The 17667-nt window shown below is 39.4% G+C and overlaps 2 protein-coding genes across 9 annotated transcripts in view; both read right to left on the bottom strand.

Annotated features, from left to right (window-relative positions):
• SETD5 (SET domain containing 5) overlaps nt 1-15285 on the bottom strand; it is a 71815-nt gene extending 56530 nt beyond the window's left edge. For 7 of the 8 annotated variants that reach the window (XM_031954524.1, XM_031954559.1, XM_031954543.1 and 4 more), the window contains exon 1: nt 15203-15284. The gene's annotated coding sequence lies outside the window, so the exon portion shown is untranslated. Of the gene's footprint in view, nt 1-15202 lie in introns of all 8 variants that reach the window. The other variant, XM_031954534.1, reaches the window with a different exon arrangement.
• Nucleotides 15281-16374, bottom strand: LOC116421772 (WAS/WASL-interacting protein family member 3-like). The gene has a single exon (XM_031954586.1). It carries the CDS (start codon nt 15722-15724, stop codon nt 15284-15286), a length of 441 nt encoding a protein of 146 aa, XP_031810446.1. The 5' UTR covers nt 15725-16374; the 3' UTR covers nt 15281-15283.
• Nucleotides 16375-17667: the final 1293 nt, after the last annotated feature.

Genomic DNA, 17667 nt, shown 5'->3' with positions numbered 1-17667 from the left:
TTATATTTTCCCTAAATAGGAAAAAATTCTTAAATTCTCATAACCAAAACTCAATTCCCAGGTCTTGCATATCCCTTTCACTGAGAAAATGGCTTTGGATGAAGTAATTCCAAATAACTCTTGGAATAGGTAGTTTACTCTTACCCATTCCAGGTAGTTTAGTAGAGTAATTAGTTCTAGGGAGTCACTACATACTAATTTTTTTGGGTTCAATTAATTATTTGGGAAAGATGGAGGGAAATATTTGTGACTCATCAACGTTAGAAGATTTTAAAAGGATGAAGTGCTGAAGAGTAAGGTGAGGGTGGGTTTGCTATTCCTTTTTCTACCCAATAAGCTTTTACAACTCTTATCTAAAGACATATAGACAAGGACTTATTTTGTCTTCCTTTCACAAATAAAGTCCTTTGTATCAGTCTTTGAAATAGAAAAGGAAAAGTAGAAAGGGAATCTAATTACAGATAAAAGCATTTTATGAGAGGAAGGCACAAAGAGTGGAGCTGAAGAGGCAAATTTCTAAGAGGGACCAATTTTCTTGATGTTATTTCCATATTGCTCAATGAAAAAGGAGACTGAACTTGAGTTGTTGGAATCTTTACAGAGACTCATTTTACAAAATCAATCTAAAATACTAAAGTTGCTTCATTAAGTTGAGAAGGAAGAACCAGAATATAGTTATACTTATCAATTAATCTGCCTCTCTCCCATGCAAGCACTTGCAATGGAATTTCTGAGTTGCAAAGGACCTTAAGTATCAAGTCTATATGTTCTTGCAAATATTCTTAAACTCGCACTTTTACAAACAACAGCAGGTATCATAGCTCGTTTTGTAAGATGCTTTGCCTCAATTTTCATTTTCTCATTTACGTATACCAGTATTTTCTTAGGATTGTTTCAGATTATCAAAACATTAAAATATTTTATTTTAAAATTTGCTATATTTTAAAAGATTGTAAAAAACAAAGATATCAAATAATTAGAAACTGAAAAAGAACCCCCTTTGAATTAACTCTAAAGTTTCTGTCTTCAGTTCTCTCCTTTTTCTTCCATGGTTTTAATTAAAATCACTGAACTGACTCATCATCTTCAAATCTGTTCCTTCATGAAATACTTCCTTCTTCCTGATAATTTCATCTATGAAATACAGGATTTCTTTTTTCAGCAAGTTGTGCCTTGATTTGCATTTTTAAAAATTCCAAACCTTGGTATCCAAAATGCAATCAATATATAATATTTTAAAACACATTAGTATTTTTTTCTGCATCTAATATTCAAAAATAGACTTGAGGATGTTTCCTGGTGAACACATTTGTTTCCTTGTCTTTTCAAACTTTCTGACATCACTCTGTTATCGCTACAGACAAAGGTACAATCATATTGAGTTAAAAAGCATTCTAAAACTTTAATCTTTTAGATACATCACCCTGAGAAAGACCACTGTGAATCACACACGTCATTAGGTACATTCAATGATAATAGAAAGGAAGTCAATTTTTGTACCCATGACTGATCATGTCTAATCTTTATTAAGTTGGTTCTCCACATAGCTGAACACACATGATATGTAGTATGTTACCAATGTAGATAGCAAAGCAGATGGAAACTGGAAATATATGAGCTCTAAACATCTGGGTATGAAAGAAAAGAACAAATTCAGAGGGCACTGCAAGATGTCATTGTCTTGCATTATAACTTTTTTCTTCCTGGAACCCCGTACGATTCTGACAATTTGATCTAGTCTAACCACCTCATTTTATAGATGAGGTAAGTGTAGCTCAATGACATGCACCAAGTATTGATATTGTGACTCAAAAGAGTGAGAAGAAATTTATTACTGCTGTTTTTCTGGTACATAAAGGTAGTTGGATTTTAAAAACCCAAAGTTTTTTTTTAAAAAAAGTATTACTTTTTCTTGGTTTTTATTAACCACCAAGACACCTTTTTTTTTTTTTTTTTTTTTTTTTTTTAAATAAATGAGCAACTTCTAGTAGTTAATAACAAAAAGGACATTTGTTTTTACCCAGGCACCTGTACCTCCTCCATTTTGTTCATCTTTCCTTTTTCCTGATATAATTCCAATAATTAATTCCTTAAATAAGCAAAATTCAAAGTGCTATACAAGCTCTCATTTAAAAATGTCACTGGATCTTTATTTGCTAATTTTGAGCTCCTCCTGTGAATTTTCCTGCAATAGAGACTTAGGGAAAAGAATAACCATGACAGCTAGCATTTATATAACACTTTAAAAGTCAGCAAGGCTGTTTACTACATTAGATCCTCACTACAACCCTGGGAGGTCGATAGAATTATTATCGCTTTTATTTGATAGATGAGGAAACTAAGACTGTAACATGTTAAATGACTGGGTCAAACATCTTTAGAGCCTTCAAATTCCAAGTCCAACACTCTATCTACTTTCTACCTAACTGTCCAAGAGAGCATACCATTTTAAATAGAGGTTACAACACTTTTCCTCCAATTTGACTTAATTAAAACATGTACTCAATATATAAGCAGTGCTATTTTTTTCAGTGTGTAGCTGCATAATATTTCTTTTCATTAGAGGAAGGAAGTCTACATTTGGGCCAAAACACAAATTAAAATGATTGCCTAGAATTTGAACTTATGGAAATGCTAATGGGAGCTCTCATTCATCTTCTATAATTTGCTGCTTAGAATTTAGTGATTTTAAAGATTTTTTTATTTAAGATATTAAAACTTCAAAGGCATCTTGGAATCTGGATTTTAAGAAATATTTATATAATTTGTTAAATCAAGTTTTAAAAACCAGTCACAACAGATCAAATTTACCATAACTTCTTTTTCTTGTCAGTATTTACAATAACCAAAGAAACAATTAACTGTTGAAAGAAAACATGCCGTTGATAGTCATCTTTCCAAAGAATCATAATAATTTTTAGCATTACAGTGAACCACTCAAGAAATATTTTGTTTGTTTTTAATAGTCATTCCACTTAGTCAATTTAAGGACTTAGATTGAAAAGTAACATCTTTTTTCTTTGGAGACAGAGGAATGGTTTTAAAATCATCTATCTATGGCCTGAAAATGTTACCTTTTACAAATGAAAACTATATTATGGGTCTGTGAACACTCATCCGTATGAGTAAGAATATATTTGGGATGGGTGATTGAAATCAAACTTTTTGAAATAGCGACAAATCAAATCCACACTGATTGACAAGTTAAAGGAGTTACCAATAGATTAAGGTATAGTGGAGAAAGTCCTTGATTCGAGTCAGAAGACATGGATTTTATCCTGCCTGAAATGCTTCCTAGCTGTGCAATGATGGGGTAAGCATAACCTGAAAGAGTTTAAATTTTTTCAATTACAAAATGGAAAAATACTTTTACCACCTTATGGGATTATTGAGAGAGCATGGCAAACCTTACAAATTCACTGCTGTCTAAGAAATGGAAATGAAACCTAAGGGACCAGAAAGAGCATTCACTAACTTCATAATAGGAGATCCCAGAGTTAAGAAAATTTTGTAAATAAAAAGCTGCTAGAAGAGGGGGAAAAAATGTCAAGGAGGGTAATACTCTCAGCAGAAAATACCAAACTTGCTTGTTATGGAGATTACCTTAATACCCTACTCCCCCCTTTCACAGAAAGTTTTCAGTGGAGTTAGGTAGAAAATTTCTTGTAACAGGAATGCTTTTTTTTTTTCTTTTTAAATTTCAGTCAGGAAAAAAAAAAAGATGTAAGGAACTTCACAAAGCTACATAATTTTAGACTTTACAAGGACCAATTCTTACTTTGAAAAATGATAAAACTGCCCACTAGAAAAGATGACTTTACTGAGGTCATATATACCCATTTCATAAAGTGATTAATACTTCTATTTGTGTTTTAGAAAGACTGATTCTATTCTGCAAGCATATTGTAGTTTTCCTTAATAATTTTTAAAGATAAAAGCAGATAACTTAATGGCAACTTTGATTTTCTCAAACTATATTGAAGTTGATGCAGCCAGTCTTCTGTCTCAGGTGACTCACAAATGCATTTATTTATACATCTCTGCCTTTATACCCTGCTCCTAGCAATACCCTTTAGTGGTTTGGAGCTAATTACTGAAGGAGAGGGTGAAAAAGCATTTGAGCCAGGTCAACTTGAGCTGACATCCCTTATAGCAAATTAGCCTTGGGACAAGCACTGTTCTGTTTCCTCTTCACCAATAGTTTTATGAACTATTAAGACAGTAGGATAATCAGGTAAAATGTTTCTATAACTAATATAATTACATTTAAAATTTTTTTAAGTACTTTTCCACCAACCAAACTAACAAAACAGGTATATAAATCTGTAAACAGAAGTAAAAACCTTTAGATTCATCAATATTTTCTAGAAAGCTCTAAAATTAGCACTAATTCTAGTTTTGCTTCATTCTACCTCTCCTCTACCAACAACTCTGAGGAAAAAAAAACTTTCAGGATCAGAACAACAAAAGAATTTTCTACATTTATTTTAGATTGGCTATTTTTAAAAAAGCAGTTGAATGTTGTTCTTTAGGCTCTCGTCATGAAATGACTAATGTATTGTATTACTAGAGTATTGTAATGAATTGTACAAACCAAAAACATTTAGAAAACCACAGAACAATTCAGTGTAAAAATATTCCTTAAAATTATTCCTTTATTCTATCTCGTTGATTTAGTGACTTCAGATTCTACCCTGACACAATTAGACTTGAGAAACAAACTTAAATCACACTAAAATCCTCACTTTTCCTTAAAGAAATTTCAAGTGAATTGTTGCTGTAAAATAGAGAGGATAGAAAAGAAGACTACTTTAACTATTAATAGGTCTTTCTCAGGTTTTTTCTTTTTAGTAAAATCTTCATAGGTTCCTAAGACTGTTGAAATGGTTGATTATTATTACATATATATATATATATATATATATATATATATATATATATGTATGCATGCACATGTATATGTCAAGTTAGCTATCTCAGAGCACAAATCGGTGGGGAAGGTTTTGGAAAAGACAAACTTTTTCAACAAAGGAATCAGAAAGCACAACGTAGAGCACCTTTTCAAATTCATTCAAATACAAGACGAAGAATATCTAGGGAAGTAAAAGCATAAAAGAATAGATCTCTAGGACATAAATTATAAACTGAACAGGCCATAATGATAATTTAAATGCTGATATTAGCTTACCTACAGCATTATTTCCAATAAGTAATTTTTGTATTGGGCAGATAGGGGACACCACAGTGAGAGTACATGGCCTGATGCCAAGAAGGCTCATCTTCCTGAGTTCAAATCTGGACTTCACTAGATACATCCTAGCTGTGTGTTCCTAGCAAAGTCACTTAACCCTGCCTGTGTTCCATCTTCTTCCTCTGTAAGATGAGTTGCATAAAGAAATAGCAAACTACTCCAGTATCTTTACAAAGAAAATCCCAAGAGGGAGAGTCAGACTGAAATGAGGGAACACTAATGACAATCATATACTACTCCCTGCTGAAGACAAGCTCTTTGTAAAGCTAGAGTTGGAAGAAACTTCTGTCCGTGTCCTTACTCCCAGGTTATTTTGTCCAATCCCCTCATTTTTCCAGATTAAGTAATAGAGTCTCATGGAGGTTAAGTGACTTATCCAAGATTACACAAGCACTAATTTAGTTCACAGAGCCAGGATTTGATTGCATAGCCTTCAACTCAAATCTAGCTTAATAATAATACGAAGGAACTGGAAGGAATGGATAGTTGTCAAAGGAGAGAGGAAAAAGAAGAGATTCTGAGAGAAGGGAGGAGAGCCAAATGAAATGAGACGGTGGACAACTTAAGAGGGTCCAGAAGAAAGGTTTAAGAATAATTACCTTCAAATAAATAATAATGATGGCATCTTTCTCCTTATTGATAGCTAACTCTGATTAGTCTGCTAAATTTCTCTCAATGGCATACCCAGGCCTCAAGGTATATTCCTTTAATGGATTTTTCCAAACTCCTTTTCTTTCCTTGGTAACCTTATTCTTCCAACTCTATTCCAGGCATGCTACTCCTGGTGTCTATTTTACCTCTTATTTTGTCTGTAGCCTTCTAAATAAACCTACCTTTTGGCTAAATAAATAAATAAAAATGATCAGCTAATTTCATCTCAATTGTGTTAAAACAAAATATACAGAAATATAGGTAATGGCATAAGAAAACTTATTCTGAATGTAAGGGAGCTTATGCAAAGTAAGCAAAATACTTATAAAAATCCAAAGCATGATCTACAATCTACAGGAGTTTTTTCAATAATAATACTAACAATATTCTGGCATATAATCATGATCTTGAATATATGAAATGAATGATAAACATACATTCATTTAACCACGATTAACATATTTACTAGCCTCTCTAATTTTCCTCTCTCTCTCTTTTTAAAAATAATTTCTCTTTTTATTGTTAGCAGTATTTCTTGGTGGAAAGGCTGCAAAGGAAAAGAGGGTGGTGTTCACTGATCCACCTTAATTTTAGAATTCGTTGCCTACAGCAAAGGTTGTTGATTAACTCATATATATACTCAGCAGAGGCTTTGAAAGTTAAAAACAAACTATCAAACAAAAAGTAGTTGGGAAGGGAATCTCAGTCCTTCCAGTTATTATAGCCCTTAACGGTACAGATAATGTCAATTCTAGTCTCTTCTAAGAACTTTTCCAAGACTCTATAGGCAAAGGTCAGACAACAATAGCTCCCAGTAATTACTATGAAGAAGCACAGTTCTTCTCTAGCAGTTTAAGGATGTAGATTTTTGCTCAAGTCAGGAGTGATGACCAGTCAGAATGGTTTAGTTGTTCAATTGTATCCAACTCTTGGTGACCCCTTTTGGGTTTTTTTTTTTAAATTTAACAAAGATACTGGAATAGTTTGAATTTCCTCTCCAGCTCATTTTACAGAAAGGCAGACAGAAATTTAAGTGATTTGTCCAGGGCCATGTAGCTAGTGTTTGAAGTCAGATTTGAACTCAGGTTGTTTTCTAGACTCTAGGCCCAGTGCTCTTTTTCACTTCACCATCCAGAATAGTTTAAGGATCATCCTATTTAGATGATATAGAATGGAGCACGAGATATCCAAAGTTATCTCATCTATGTGAAAAGCCTATGAATGAAACTACACTGAAATTTCTGTAGTAATATAAATATGGCTCATTGCATTTCCTTTACAAAATTATATGGAAAAAGAAATGCTATCTCCTTTTTAATGATGGAAAAAATGGAGGAGTTACTTAACTTACAGCAGTATATGGGAATATTAGAACCTCAGATCTTCATATTCTAGTCAAAATACAAATGCAGTTTTGTGATTAGCATTAATATAGTACTATTCTCCTAATTTCTCTACACATACACATAAAATGTAAACATCATTACATGTGAGAGAATACCACAAAAAGCCTAAGCAATTTACTCACTACCACAACATAACATTAACAGCAGACAATCTTTTGCTCAGACCATTAAGTCAGAATACCTTTATTTAACACTTTTTTTTTTTTTTTTTTTGCAGATAGCTACAAGTTCAGGATAATAAAACAAAAATAATTTCACTCACTTAACGCTGATAAAGCTTAGCTGGAAAGTAGAAAGACTGAATAACTTATTTTAAAACTAGTTTAATGGCATAAATTAAATTGTTATATAAGTGTACCTAAATTTACCCAAGTGTCAGATTCTTGGAAAAAATAAATGCATTTATTATACAGAAATGAGTTTGGGGAGTTTACCATTTAAACTTTATGGTTAGTCATTTTACAAAAAGAATCCTTTAGAAAGATAAGCAACATAAAAGACACCCTTGCCATTACCAGACCTAAAATTATATTATCAAGTGGCAGTCATTAAAACCATTTGGTACTGGCTAAGATATACAGTAGAAGATAAGTGGAATAGGTGAGGTACACAAGACATTAATCAACGACCATAGTAATCTAGTGTTTGATAAACCCAAAGACTTCACTTCCAGAATAAGAACTCATTATTTGTTAAAAATACTTGGAAAATAGTATGGCAGAAACTAGCACTGATCAACATTTCATACCCTATACCAAAAAAAGGTTGAAATAGTTCACGATTTAGACATAAATGGTGATACTATAGGAAACCAAGGAAATCTGTTTAGAATTTATGGCCAAAGAACTAGAGAACATTTTGAAATACAAAATGGATAATTTTGAGTATATTAAATTAAAAAGTTTTGGTACAAACAAAATCAGGCAGAAAGCTGGGAAACAGTTTTTACAGCAGCAAGATGGCAAAATGAATCTCTAGAGCACTGATCCTGAAATCAGAAGGACCTGAGTTAAAAAACCTAACACTTCTCAGCTGTAATCCTGAGCAAGTCAACAACTCCAATTGCCTGGCCAAAAAAACAAGCAAAAAACAAAAAACAAACAAACAAAAAAAACCAAAAACGCTCTTAATCATTAATGATTAGAGAAATGCAAATTAATACAACTCTGAAGTACGACATAAGCTCTCAAATTGGCTAAGATGACAGGAAAAGATAATGATAAATTTTGAAGGGGATGCCCAAAGGGCTATCAAACCTGTACATACCCTTTGATCCAGTAGTATCATTACTAGGTCTGTATCCCAAAGAAATCATAAAAAAGGGAAAAGGACTCACAAATACAAAAACATTTGTAGCAGTCCTTTTTGTATGGATAAGTAACTAGAAACCGAGTGGATGCCCATCAGTTGGGAAATGGCTGAATAAGTTAAGACACATGAAGGTAACTGAATATTGTTCTTTTCAAAGAAAAATTAGAAGGCTGATGAAGACTTGCATGAACTGATGCTGAGTAAAGTGAGTAGAACCAAGAGAACATACAGTTACAAAATAACGTGATGATCAACTGAGATGGATTTATTCTTCTCAACAATGAGGTGATTCAAGGCAATTCCAATAGACTTGGGATAGAAACTGCCCCCCATGAGAAAACTATGGAAATGGAATATCGATAGAAGTATATAGTATTTTCAATTTTTGTTTGTTTTTTTCCTTTCTCATGGTTTTTTCCCTTTTGGTCTGCTTTTTCTCATACAACATGACAAATATAAAAATATGCTGAAAAGAATTGTACATATTTAACCTACATAAGACTGCTTGTTGTCTTGGGGAGGGGAAAAGTAAGAGAGGAAGAAAAATTTGGGTCACAAATCTTAGGAACACCAGGGATGATTTAGGTATACTCTTGCTTAAAAAGTCTAGTAATGGACCAGATCTCTTCCAATCCCATGATTCTTTGTATTGTGATAAGCTGGATGCAACTATACTACTTTCAACTAAAGGCTAAGATCTAACAAGCCAAACAGGGCTGGGCCTTACCTAAAAAATAAATAAATAAATAAAAAATGGATGAGTAATCTTCTCTAGGAAAGCAGTCATGGAAGGTGAAACAATAACTAGTCTTCTCAGTGACTCAACACTGAAATGTTGGAAGATGTTCAGTTCAATGATTTAAAGTAAAAATTGGAACCTAACAATATGTAACCTTTTCACAAAGGGAAACAAGTTAGCCTACATGTTCTGGTCCAAGCCCAACCAAAATAATGACATTGTATGTCTCTAAATTTCCCAGGAGTTTCATTTAGACACAGTATTTCTTTCCATTTCCTAATGAGAATTCAGGGGAGAATTGCCATAGAACAACCATATTCAGTATTGATATACATTTAGTGGGAGTGAAAGGTGGGATTTGATTTCCTAAATTTGTAGCAGACTTTTAGTTTTAATTTTTTCCCTGGACAGAAAATTATCATTTTGCCACATGCTACAAGACAATTTTGGGGTTAATAGTACACAGTTGGCACAAATTCAATGCTCAAGTAGGAAACTGCAAATGATTTCTTTAATTGTATGCCAAGCTGAATAATCTCCCAGGGAAAAGAACCTCCTCCTGCTGCCCCTCCTCCATCAGCATCACCTCCCTGCTGTGCAAAGAGCCCTTTGTCCAGCCCTGCACTTATCTAGCTGTTTGGCCATATTGACAGGCCTACTGGAAGCATAATAAGGGAGTTAGTCTGACATCAGCAGCTGGCAGTTTAAAACAAAAATCCTCCTATTCTACTTTCAGCAAACCCTGCTGTAGTGATCTTTGGTTCCTCTCGTGGTGTCTGAATCTCTTTCCTGTTTTATGTTTCCACACACAGCAGGCCAAAAGTTAGAGATACCCACCATCTCCTAGTATGGAGGTGGAAGTGGAATTGTTAGTAGAATTGATCAAAAATTGGCCTCTCAGCTAAATCTAAGTCTTTTATAATTTTGTGCCTTGAAGTTTAGGCACAAATGACAAACAATAGGTTGGGCACAATGTGTGTAATGAAAAGACCAAGGAATAGATTCCATTTATTCTACCTCTGGTATTTTACCAAGACTCCTGCTCTCTTTGAATTTGATTGGGAGTGGGGGGTGGCAAATTAGGCAAAAAGATTAGTTTTAGGGGCAACTAGATGGTACAATTGGTAGGGCTCCAGCCTTCAAGTCAGGAGAACCTGAGTTCAAATTCTACCTCAAACACTTAATGATTCCTAACTGTGTGATCCTGGGCCACTCCCTTAACCCCAATTACCCCCCCCCCCCCCACAAATTTTAAAAACAAAAAACACACTTTTTAAAAAGTTAGTTTTAGGCATCTGGGAAACTAATAATTCAAGAATTTTACTATGATCTAACATCACTGTATTTTTCCTATTAGAAGAAAGAACTACTTACCTACATACCAAAGACAGTGAATGAAATCTTAAGTCAAGCAGGTTTTCTGAAACCCAAACCAAAGAGGGAAAAACTGAGTGGACAAGGTGAGATTACAAATTCCCTTTTCAATGACTAACTGACTGAAGTTTAGCCAAAACTGAGTTTGTTGAAAATAATTTAAAGCTCTTGTCAGAAGGTACATCTGGTTCAGAATTTTTAAAAATAGTTTTTATAAGAATAAGTGATTGGAAAAACTGTTTATAGGCAATAGATGTTAACTGTCCTATACAAAGCACATACATTTTCTTTCCTCTCTAACATTAACCTCCCTATGTCATGTAAGTCCCCTTAAAGGAAAAGAGAATAAACTAAGACTGAATTCAACACTAAATAAACTTTGAAAGTCATTTTACCTCATGATATAGAATTCTCTCAACTGAAGAATGCCATCTAAACCTTCTAACATAAAAAATATATTTATTTGTAAGGGGCAATCATCTTCAAGTAATAGAGTGTTTCATTTTTTTTTACTAAATCCCTAAAGACAATAAGCTTTATTATGAAGTTTATATTCTTCTTTATCAAGTTTCCGAATCAAAGCCATTACTCAATGGCTACTAAAAAAAACAAATTCTTTGCTAGAAGGATAAATCTAGCAATAAAGTTTCAGTTACTAACATCCAAAAATTACCACTAAAAAAAATTAAACTGCTATAGGGAGAGCTCCAGTATCAAATTAAGTGGAGAGCCACCGGACTTGAAACCTAATTTATGGGGAAAATGTATTCTGTTCATGATCTTTCTACACAGATATTTCCAGTGACCTCTGATGGTCGATAATTTGTGACCTAATGTTTCATAAATTACTTCTAATGCAAATGGGATGACAATGTGGAAACAGTATTCTCTAAGTATTACTTTGGTTATTTTTCGCAAAGGCTACTTATTTCTCTAAAAGGAGTATATTACTTATAGCAACATGGAACTAACACTTTAACTGTCAATAGTGGATGTAAGGTGAATATATATGGCTATAAGTAGGTTTACTTTTTTAAACAGGATATATTATATATATGAAGATTAATAGACCCTCTTTATTTAAACTTATTTCTAAAAATCTTTTATCTTAAGTTACAGTATGGTTCAAACAACAGGCCAATACAAGTGAAAAATCATATTTATTTGATGTCATCTTTTACATTACAAAGTATTTTTTTTAAACAACAGTTACAGTTTAAAGTACTAGAAGAATCTAAAAATATTCTTTTAAAAGTTTCTCTCATTAGTCTACTTGGATGCTTGGCCGCTGGCTGGCAAAAAACACAATTCACATTTGTGAACAGCAAAAACTCATTTTCATTCATCTTGGTTTCCTGCCATAAACATTGGGGTCACCACCATACATCATAAATACTTGTGGGACTGAAATACGTTCACATAAATTTAAACCAAAAAAGTTTTGATTATAACATCACTAACTTTAACCTTGCAAAGATTCAAATTTAGCTTTTGCTAATTATTCTATGTAGTAGGTTGCAGTCCATTTGAATAGTAGTTCTCATCCAACTGTGCCCTCATACTTAGCAGACTGCTCTGCTAATAGGAAAAACTTTCTGATGAAGAGAAGCTGTGGGGGGAGGGGCATAAGTTGCTGTGATGCAGTCTTCTTAGGTGTCCAGTACTAGACAGACACTTTCTGCATTTCCTTTCTGGTCAGCTCCATCCCTTCATAGATGGGTCCAGGTATATCATGTTCAAGGACTATCACCCTTGTAAAGTCAGAAGACTAATCATACCCCATGAGACAATTATAGTCAAAATTCCCCAGTAGACATATTTATCTATATTTTGTTTATGTAAATAATTTAGTAAAAAAAAGTGTTTGGAATATTAATCACAACTTGGAAAGAGATAATTTCTATTAGTTTATCCTCTTAAAATTCCAAAGTTTAGTTTAGTAAGGTATTCTATACTCTGCAAACGGAAAAATCCCTCAATACCATGGCATGATACTTGTATCAATTCTACAGGGCAAAAATTTTATTCAGTAAAGATAATACTGACTAATTATTGGAAGGAAAGGACAAAACAGTAAGGAAAAGATGTGTTTGTATGATTAACTGGAAGGACTGGAGGAAAATAATGTGTGTAGTTAGAAAAAGGGGCTACATATGTTTTTCCTGTCCCCCCTCCCCCCTTAAAAAAGAATATCAGATTCTCCCTACTCTAGTTTCTCAGGGATTCAAAAAAAAAAAAAAAAAAAAAAAAAAAAAAAAAAAAAAAAAAAAGCACAAATGAACTACTGGGGATTTTCAGTAACTTCTAAAATAGTTCTTGTGGATACCAGAAAATTCATTTTTTCCCCACTACTGATATAAACGGAAGTGATAAATGGTTAATTTTCCTACCTCTATATATATATATATTTTTTTTTTAAAAGAAAACCAGATTAATAATAAAAATTCCCAAGAAACCAAGGTTCCTTCTCAGGAAATCAGCCATCTCCTAAGTTCAGTTCCCTGTAGCCAACAGCATTAATGGACGCTGCACTGCTGTCCTTCCCTAGAGACAGCAGCCAGCACTACTCAAGCTTCTCACGTAGCAACCAGAGCTCCAGAGCCAGCAGCTGCTGCTGCCTTGTATACTCACCCCTGAGATCCAACCCAAAGGAACAACCCTTTTCTCTCCTCACCCCACCCCCACTCCTTACACACTTTCCTACCCATCAGTGCTCCTTGCCAAGCTGACTGGAAAGATATTCTCAGAAACCATTCCAAGGTTTCATCTTTTAGTTTTTATTAGAAAAATCAAGATTTACCCAAACCCAATTTTTTAAAGACAAAATGTGTTGGAATAAAACTGCCTTTCAGAGAAACATTTTCCCAAGCATGTTAAAATCCTGTGTATTTGTTGTCCAAGTGCCATGTTCTACAAAAGGAAATCATAATTCATTCTTCTGCCCACAGTGACAGCCTGACTAAAGCTTAAACACTTCAATCACATAATGGGCCAGAACCCTAGAAGGCAGCTATTTTCTAAAAAAAATTGGAACAGCCTTATTTAAAAAATTATTATTCCTGAATTCTCTAATCCCCGAGAACACCAGCCTATGAATCTACCACTACATACTACATTCTTAAAAGATCAAATTTCACACGATTTTTTTTGGGGGAGGGGAAAATTAGCACCTTCCCTTTACTGACATGCAAACACTAATTATCACAAAATTTGGCAATTTATTGGAATCAAAATTCTCACCAAAGACGCTTACCACTTAACTTGGCATCTGGGTTCTCAATCAATTGACAAATTTCTGAAATATTGACCCAACAAACAAGAATGGGGCTTTGGCGACAAAGAGTGAATGTGACCTTGCCCATAATTGGATGTCATTAAAAACAACTTGTTTCACTTAAACGCTGGAGAGAAACTGAGGGAGAAGCTGGGGAGACACCCAGCCCTGTGAACCCATTCCAAGTGAGAAAGGAAGAGACGGACTAAAACACAGGCAACCCTCCCTCCAATGGGGCCCGGAGCTCTAGGCAAGAAACGAGTTATTAGCGAGCACATTGCACAAGTAATATGAGAAAGCAGAAAATGCAGGTCAAACACGCACCCCCGCCCCAGACCCGCAGGGCTGGCTGCAGGAGCAGCATCTCCATCTCCCCCGGAGAGCGGGCGCTCAGAGGAGCGAGAAGAGATTAGCATACGAGGGGGTTTTCCCACAGTGAAACTTTCCCTCTCCTCTCCCAGCCTTCCGACTCGGACCTCTCCTACCACCGAGCACCGCCCGTTTCACATCGCCTTCATAAAGCACGGGAAAAGAACTCCCAAATCACACATTAGTCTGTCTTTTAAAAAAAAAAAAAGCAAAGAAAAGGGAAAACGTCCCTAAAATGATGGCCCTCCACGCCCAAGGCAGGAAAAACGACACGAGCTGGCCGCGCTCCAGCCTGGAATCCTACAAAACCCCAGCCCAGGGCTCCCAGCTCGGAGATGCGAGGCGCAGGCCGCGGGAAGTCCAGGAATGTGCTCGGGGGGGGAGGGGTGGCGAGAGGGCCTGCAGGAGCCAGAGGCTTCTCTGTGGGAAAGGAAGCAGCCATCGGGAAAGGGAGCACGCACACGGACGAGGGAAGGGCCCCGCGCTCGGGGCCGGGGGAGCACAGCGAGGCCCGCAGGGGCCGGCAGCGGGGAGCGAGGCCCGGGCAAGCTCCGGGGACCCGGGGCCGGGGACCCGCGGACCCTCCCCGGGCGGGGTGTGGGGGAGGGGCGGAAAGGGTCCCGACCCGACTCAGGAGGCATCCTAGGACCGGGGTGCACTGTGGGGGGAAGGGGTGCGGGGGTGGCGGGCGGCAAGGGAAGGAAGCATCCTCCGAGGCTTCCTGCGACGCGCGGCTCAGGCCCCGAGCCCCGAGGAGGGCAGGCCCGGGGGATGGGGGAGGGGATGGTGACCCCACGCGATGCAGACCTCTTCATCAGACCCCTTACCTGTGTCCCTCCCAGGCGCGAGGCCCGGGCCCGGGCCCGGGCTGCGGTGTGCGGCACTGCCGGGAGAGAGCAGGACTCGAGCTAGGCCCAGCGCGGCGCCGCGGTGTTTCCTGGCCGGGGATGGCCCGAGCCTGTGAGGTGGGGGTGGGGGTGGGGGCAGAAAGGCGGAGCGAACCGAGGGCGGGCGCGCGGGCGGGGAGGGGGGGAATAGGGGAGGGGGTGTGGGCGGACTGGCGGGGCGGCTGCTGTTTCTGCTGCTGCTGCTGCTGCTGCTGCTGCTGCGCGAGAGTCTATGAAAAAGCTGGCGGGCGGCGGCCGCCCCTCCCCCAGCGGTGGCGGCGGCGGCAGCAGCGACGGCGGCGACGGCGGCGGCGGCGGCGGCGGCAGCAGCTCACTCAGCCCGCTGCCCGAGCGGAAACGCCACTGACCGCACGGGGATCCCCGGCACTGGCGCCAGGGGCACCCGGGACACGCCCCCTCCCGCCGCGCCATTGGCCTCCACGCCCAGCGCTCCGCACTCATTGGTCTTAATACCGCCAATCAGGAGGAGCCGCTGGGGTCGCCAGCAGAAGAGGCTGTGCGCGGGGGCACCGGCTCGTCAGTAAGCCAGCTGCTAGGTAGGGAGCGGAACTCTTCGGGGGGTTTAGGGTTGGCCGGCTGACGGGGGGGAAATGATTGAAGCCGTCTAAAATATAGGAAGTGGAAACTTTAGTGTTTCGCTTTACGGAAACCGAAAGGCTGGGGCTGTCCGCTGCGCCGGAGCGGGGTCGGAGGGGGGGGGGGGAAGAGAAGCGGAAGAGTGCAGATAAAGCAAGACCAGAACTCCGCCATGGCTCCCGCAGCGGGAGGAGCTCTTCTGGCCCGCCTCCTCTCGCTGATTGGGCGCCTCGCCTCCCGCCGCGTGTGAAAACACAAATGGCGTTTGCTGGTTGGAGTGAAGCTCCTGTCAATTACGGCCTCGAGAGTACGCCGCTGCCTAGGCAATCGGACTGCCCCTTGGGCGGGGTAGGTAGGTCGGGGAGGGGGCAGGGCGACCTAGAGGGAGATGAGAAGGTGCCTCCCGCTTCTCCCGCCCCGCTGCGGCCCGGAGGGGGAGGGCCTGGAGAGTGTGGGCCTGGACAGCGTCTCGGGCGTCTCCACCCTTTTCCGAAAGAGTTCGGTTACCCGCCGCCTGGGCGGCCGTGGGGTCTGATTGGATCTCGGAGATGGGAACCTGGCCGGCTATTGGCTCCGACTTGAGCGAGCGAAACCACTGCGTTCGTCGGCGGGGACCGCGAGAGGCCCTCCTGCCCCGCGGCTCCCGCGGTGGTAGGGTCTTAGCCCAGCGCCGCAGTGTCTGGCTCGTCGCCCCTGCGCAACGTGGCAGGAAGAGGGCCGCAGGGGCGCTGGAAGGAGGGGGTTCTGCTGAAGACTCGTGGGTGGCGGCGGTCGCTGCCGCTGTGGAGCTGAGGGAGGAGGAGGGGGAGAGCGAGCAGAGTGCGGGCTCCTCCTTCGTGCAGGGGGTCCCTCCGACCCTGAAATCCAAGCTTGTCTTCGATGCCCGGAGGCCCAGATTCCCGGGCTCCAAGGGCGTGAAAACCCCAGGTGGTGCAATGCGGTGGGGGCTGGGGGGAGGGCGCGGAGGGCCTAGTTCTGCTACGGGTCTTCCGGGGTGGCGTGGGAGGGTGCCGCGCCCTCTCCTCGACCTCCTAGCGGGGAAGCTCCTCAGATGCACTTTTCCCGGCTCCTGGGGACCTTAGAACCTACACGAAATTGTGGTCTCCATTTTTTTTGTTCCCTTTGTTACATAAATACGTGCGCATTAACGCGGGAGGGGGCAAAGAACGGCCCGCGGGGTTTCTGCGAGTTAAACCCGCATAAGTTACAAACTAACCCCACAAATTCCTAGGGTGGAGCAGGTCCGTGTGAAAAGTGAAGCACGGAGATTTAAGACTTGTCTGACTTGAACTAAATACCCCTTCCCCTCTAAATGCTTCGTTTTGTACCATAGCTTCATTTTCCCTAGGTTTTCAGGGAACAAAGGTTTCTGAAGGATGGGGGAAGAGAACCACAAGGGACGTTACCTGGGTCCAGCCAGCTAATTACCGCACTCTCCCAAGTCACCTCGATACCCGCCCATCCCCCTGGGAACGTCCCACACTGCCACCTCCCTAAAACTAGAATGCACTTGTATTCCCTGGCACTTGCCTGACGGGCACACCTTAAGACACCATTTTGAAAACCTGGTTTAGCCTCCCCACCTCCACCAGGTGACTAAATAGCCACCCTAGCCTCCTTTCGTTACATTAGGACAGAGAAAGTACCACAAAGCTTCCTACAAGACCTAAATTTACTAATCTTTACTGTGATTTCTGGACCTGTGCTACTGCTAACATAATGCTGGTATAATTTTCAGAAGCCTAAAATGGCTTCCCGCTGTCAGTTATTTTAGAACAGATTTCCTTAAGGCCTAAGAAGCAATACGT

This window comes from Sarcophilus harrisii, chromosome 1 (assembly GCF_902635505.1).
Source record: "Sarcophilus harrisii chromosome 1, mSarHar1.11, whole genome shotgun sequence".
NCBI lineage: Eukaryota > Metazoa > Chordata > Mammalia > Dasyuromorphia > Dasyuridae > Sarcophilus > Sarcophilus harrisii.
The sequence above is the reverse complement of the archived record's forward strand: the minus strand, read 5'-3'. Positions and strand labels throughout refer to the sequence as shown.